Source organism: Lepidochelys kempii, chromosome 1 (assembly GCF_965140285.1).
Source record: "Lepidochelys kempii isolate rLepKem1 chromosome 1, rLepKem1.hap1, whole genome shotgun sequence".
NCBI classification, from domain to species: Eukaryota; Metazoa; Chordata; order Testudines; family Cheloniidae; genus Lepidochelys; species Lepidochelys kempii.
The window spans coordinates 6,553,718-6,559,875 of NC_136380.1; the positions used below are offsets into that span (position 1 = coordinate 6,553,718).

The 6,158-nt window shown below is 44.5% G+C and overlaps 1 protein-coding gene across 1 annotated transcript; it reads left to right on the forward strand.

Moving 5' to 3' along the window:
* LOC140895258 (olfactory receptor 52P1) lies at positions 1-1,477 on the forward strand. The gene is made up of 2 exons (XM_073304736.1): positions 1-46; positions 495-1,477. The coding sequence occupies exon 2, from the start codon at positions 539-541 to the stop codon at positions 1,475-1,477; it is 939 nt and encodes a 312-aa protein (XP_073160837.1). The 5' UTR covers positions 1-46; positions 495-538.
* The last annotated feature ends 4,681 nt before the right edge of the window (positions 1,478-6,158 follow it).

Here is a 6,158-nt window from a genome sequence, read left to right on the forward strand (position 1 = left end):
TGTGTGAGAAGGGTGACCAGTACTACACAGAGGAGTCCTGAGGAGGGTGAAACATTGACTGACTGATCTCATGGCATTGTATTTTCTGTATGATTGCCCATCCCTCTCCTCCTGGTTTCCAGTGTTTTGCTTAATTTCTGTCCCTGCTTGCTCTGCAAGCAGGGTTTCATAGGGCTGTGCACCATGACACCCACGTCCCTGTCCTGAGCTCACACAGTTAAATTACAACCTTGTTACGTGTTTTAGGAGTTCAAGGTTTTTACTCCAATGGGCATACACTTTGCAGTTATTGACATTGAAGGTCATGTGCCATTCACATGGCTTGGTTAGCTCCCTCTCAGGACTTCTCTGGACTTGACTAGAACCTAAATAATTGGGTGCCATATTTAAATGTTGCCATCTCACTGCTAACCCCCCGTTCTAGATTGTTAATAACTATGAAATATTTGTTATAAACTGTGTAACCCCCTAACTGTGATTTTCTCCCTTCACAGGAACCTTGAGCATTTCTGAGTCCGATTGACTGATTAATCACCTCATGGCAGCTTTCAACCTCACCACTTCTGACACTTCACCATTTATCTTAATGGGCATCCCTGGCCTCGAAGCTTCCCACATCTGGATCTCCATCCCTTTCTCTATCTTCTACATTATCGGCCTGTTTGGAAATTTCATGCTTCTGTTTGTTGTAGGCAAAGAGCGGTCCCTCCACAAGCCGATGTACCTGCTGCTCTCCATGCTGGCACTCACAGACATCGGCACATCTACCTCTGTCGTGCCAAAGGCACTGTGCATATTTTGGTTCAATTTGAAAGATATTACCGTAGGTGGCTGCCTCACCCAGATGTTCTTCCTTCACTCAGTTTCTATTATGGAGTCAGCTGTCCTTGTGACAATGGCCTTTGATCGCTATGTTGCCATATGCATCCCTCTGAGATACGCCACCATCCTCACCAATGCAAGAATAGTTAAGCTAGGGCTTGTGGGTTTGATAAGAGCTGTTCTCCTCATGCTGCCCCTGCCCCTGCTTCTGAGTAGGCAGCCATTCTGTGCCAACCGCATTATCCCCCACACGTACTGCGAGCACATGGCTGTGGTGAAGATGTCGTGTGGGGACACCACTGTGAACAGGATTTACAGCTTGGTGATGGCATTTGTAGTCATTGGGTTAGATCTGACACTGGTTGCTCTGTCCTACAGTCTGATCATCAGGGCTGTCCTCAGAATCTCCTCCAAGAAATCCTGTCTGAAAGCCCTGAACACCTGCACAGCCCACATCTGTGTAATGATGACATCTTTTACTCTCTTCTTTTTCTCCACTCTGACACACCGGTTCGGTCAGCACATCACTCCCCACATTCACATAATCTTGGCAAACCTCTTCTTTCTCATCCCCCCCGTGATCAACCCGATCATTTATGGGGTCAAAACCAAAGAGCTTCATGACAAAGTGGTCAAGTACATCTACAGAAGGTGATTGCCTGGGGCCATTGACTTTAATCCTCTGGGACAAGATGGGGAAAGGAGATCTCCTCAATAATCAAGGGTGCTCTGTCCCAGTTTGGCTGAGCTCAACATTGTACAAGTTAACAGACTGAAAAGTTCCTCACACCTCATGTCTTATCACTCCATCACTAAGCACTGCTCTCTCCGTTGCGAAGTTCCCTCTCTCTGACATCTCTGTGTCATCAGCGAGGATGAAATGTTGCCCTTTTGAGACTAACTGTAACAAACTAATTCAACTCAAAATATGGACATTGGCTTACGTCATCGAATGCCATTAAAAATAAATAACATAATAATGTGATTGTTGTTTTTAGACTACCTACATTTTCTGCTGCTTTTGTGTTATATTTAACACTGTCATTCTCTTGTTGTAGTTTCAAACACCTGTCAACCCTCAATCGGGATACAAATACCAGTACTGGCGTTTTCATTTTGAATTTGATTGTCATCTCACAGCTTCTTTGCTAATGTGCACCAACTCCTGCAGGACCTAGTAGTTTAAAAAAAAAACAAAACATCATATATGTGCTAAATATCTAATCAAATCTCCATTCCTTTTTTGATGTATAGTCCAATGTGTTAATTAAAAAGAACCCCAGTGTTTTAAGAAATAGATTGAGCTATTTCTGGCTTAGTTTTTAAGTAACTTCGGGCTAATAATGCAATAGAAATCTGGCAATTATTCAAGATAAGCTGGAGGCAGAGCAACAGCAGCCCGAAACAGAAGGGCCAGAGGAGCAGCCCAGACAGCAGAACTAGCTGGTGTGAATCTGAGAGGTTCTGGACAATTGGTTCAAGGACTGGGGAGCACAACAGTGCTTGCCCTTCTCTCATATCCATGGCCCCACTGAAGAATAAGATGACTGTGCCCTTGGACCAAGGGCAGAGATCATAGCTAGAGAGACAGTGCAGCCCTGCGGTGCACAGAGTTCATAGACAATGATTATGATTAGTAGGTGGCCACCATTGTTTATTGGTGGGGAAATGAGAAAAGTTTGCCTAGAGACGGGTTTGTTTTGAAGTTTGTAAATACACAAATACACAAAGGTTGTTTGCCTCAGAGCATAGAGGGTAGGACAGAGTGGAGAGTTGTTTTATTATTCAGACACTGAAGTGAAGGGTTAATGTCTAGCTATTCCACCTGGAAGCAGGCGGGGCACACCCTGACTGTTTCCTAGAAGCAATGCACACATTGCTCTATCCAAGGACAAGGGCTAGATATGAACCCTGAGAACTTGATTGTTTGGACAGCAACTGTGGGAGGCTTTTTTAGCCTGGGCTCAAGGCCTGAGAACCAGGATTGTAGTAGATAGAGGATGGTAACTAAGCATATGAATCAATGTCATACATTCCTTTGTGTAGCAGTGTGTAATGCTTAGGGGGAGAAATATAATAAAAGGAGAAGGTGGAAGGCGGGGGGGGGGGGGCAGAACAGCCCATCTCCGCTGACCAGCCTGTTTGCTTGCTTAAAGCTGTGTTCTGTCTCATCACTGAACCGCCACACTGAAGGACAGCAAGCAAGGGACCCCTAATCTTGTGATCTGGAGGGCCGCCGTAGCAAGAACAAAGCTGGCATTATGATGAATCATACAGAGCATGTGTTTACTATTGTGTATATATGCTTCCGTATCACTCAGTAAATGACATGTGTTTTATGGAGAGGTCTCCTAGTCTCTTAACCAAAGCCCCTCCATGCTAAAGCCCACCCTACCAGCAGGGTAACACCATTGAATCAGAAGACCTCATCAGACTGCTGGCACTGGCCAAAACAGCCATCAATCCATCCAGGAGGACAACACTCCGCAAGGAGTTTCCCTGCGACCATAGTGTTACCCGGGGTTCTTTCAATCCAAAGCTCTTGGAAACTTTTATTCTGTACAAGGTGGTGTCAGGAAATAAATCAAGGGAGACATGGCCATCCAACAGATAGATGGCTGGAACAAACAGAGTGCTTTCACTTAAAGCTAAACTTTACTTAGTTTTACACACATCCTGTTATAAATATAAAGGGAAGGGTAACCACCTTTCTGTATACAGTGCTAGAAAATCCCTCCTGGCCAGAGGCAAAGTCCTTTTACCTGTAAAGGGTTAAGAAGCTCAGGTAACCTGGCTGGCACCTGACCCATAATGACCAATGAGGGGACAAGATACTTTCAAATCTGGAGGCGGGGGGAAAGGCTTTTGTCTGTCTGTGTGATACCTTTTCCAGGAACAGATCAAGGATGCAAGCCCTCCAACTCCTGTAAAGTTAGTAAATAATCTAGCTAGAAAATGTGTTAGGTTTTCTTTGTTTTGGCTTGTAAAATTCACTGTGCTGGAAGAAATGTGTATTCCTGTTTTTGTGTCTTTTTGTAACTTAAGGTTTTGCCTGGAGGGATTCTTTATGTTTTGAATCTGACTGCCTGTAAGATTATCTTCCATTCTGATCATATAGAATTGTTCTCTTGTCTTTTTTTGTTCTTCTAATAAAGTTCTGGGTTTTTTTAAGAATCTGATTGGGTTTTTTGGGTGTTAAAATCAAGGCTGGTTTGTGCTCATCTTGTTTATTCTCAAGCCGCCCCAGGAAAGGGGGGTGTAAGTCTTGGGGGGATATTTTTGGGAAATAGGAACTCCAAATAGTCCTTTCCCATGTTCTTTGTCTAAATCACTTGGTGGTGGCAGCATACTGTTCAAAGACAAGGCAAAATTTGTGCCTTGGGAAAGTTTTTAACCTAAGCTGGTAAAAATAAGCTTAGGGTTTTTTTCTTGCGGGTCCCCACATCTGTAACCTAGAGTTCAGAGTGGGAGGGAACCCTGACACATCCACAACAGGTTAGTAAAGCACCCCCAACCCTTGATAATTACCAAAACTGAGAGTGGCTCTCGAGTAGCACAGGGACAGGCTTCCATTGGCCAAACTTCCATCTGCTGGTGGGGACCCCAAGATGTGTCCAGACTGAACGTTCCTGAAAAAACCCACCCAAAGAGTCCAACTAATTCAAATTTTCCCCCCTAATATATATATATATTAGTAATACAATGACATGTCACTTAAAGAAATCTTGTTAAGCAAGCAGTTTTTTGAGGTTAAGCAAGAGGTTTCCTTCTGGTCATCGATTAACCAGGTGTGTTTTTTTCAGAGTTTGCGAGCTTGAGGCCCCTAAAATACATGTATCAGCTATTTCAACAGAATTCTTATCAGGAATGACGCGGGGTCAAGCTGCCCTTTAAGTGGCACCCAAAACCCCCTTCCATCCTGACTTGGTTAAGTTAAGGCTGCTGCATGGCCAATTTATGGCCTGCTGACTTGGCTGCTTTTAGTAGTAATCAATAGTGGTTTCAGGCAGTTTACTGGTTTGCCATAATCTCCCCGTACAGTTCCCCTCCTTTCATTTCACACAAGGGGGCCTTTATATGATTGCTGTCACACCTTTTTTTCTGAATGCACCTAGCTGAGATCCAATGACAGCTGAAGGCTCTCAGCTGAAATCGAGCAAATGATCTTCTTATTGGCTTTCCATACCAGCATAGCAATTGACAAGTGATAGCTCCATTTCCCTTTTAAGGGAGGGGCAACAAGTTCGATATGTTCCTTTCCTGGTGGTACGATTGCTGGTGGGAGTAACCACTGACTCATCTGTCAGGGGACTTGCAATTGCCAGCTTTTGCACCAGGTCCAGCATGTCATTAGGCTGGTAACAAAAACCACTACTATTTGGCACCCCAAGATAACTATGATGGAGTGTAGGGACAAATTCTGGATGCCTTTGCCAGTGGGCGACCATCCTTATAACACTTCCCACCAGAGGCGTGACAGGTCCTGGTCAATTCTTGCAAATACCCATTTAATTCTATTGGCATTATGATGCACGGTAACCATGACTCTGCGCTCTTCCTGTTTTGCAGTATATAGCCAGTTCTAGGTAGGGGCCCAATAAAATCAATTTGCAGTCAGGGCCATGGCCCCTCTATTCTTTGATGTCTCAGAGGACCTTTGATTATTTTGGGATCAGCATTATGGGCTGCACATAGTAGACAGTTATTCACAAACTGTACTACGTCACTGCTCATGTGTGGCCACCAGCTGGCAGACTACAATCAGGTTAAGGTTTTCCTTGCTCCTAGGTGTCTCCCATCGTGAGCTAGGGAAATCATTTCTATTCTTACGGCTACAGGAACCACCCAGACTGCTTCTGGATCCTTAGTTGCTCAAATTAATTTTGATTCATTCTGCCACACTTTCCACTCCTGGTGCTTTCCCTTTTTCACTAATTCTGTCAGGCCTGGATCCTGGCTTTAGAGGCTTTATTAAATCTATTTGAATTGAGTCTCCTTTTCTGGCTGCTGCTATAGGACCACCAACCCCAATTCTTGGCTGCCACAATTTTCTTTCTGTAGCCACCCTCCTTGCTTCCTTATCTGCCCGATTATTCCATTTTGACTCCTCAGTCCCCTTCCTGTGTGATCTGACTTTTCTCAAGTGAACGACAGTATCCCAGGCCTCCACCAATGCCCACATATATGTCAGTTTGTCGACATGGACTATGGGTTACCTATCTGTAGACCTCATCCCTCTCTTTTTCCATTCTGGAACCCAATCCACTAGGGACCAAAGGACCCAGTCTGAGCCTGGGAAAATGGCTACCTCCTGAGTGGTGGGGGTATTTTCGAGG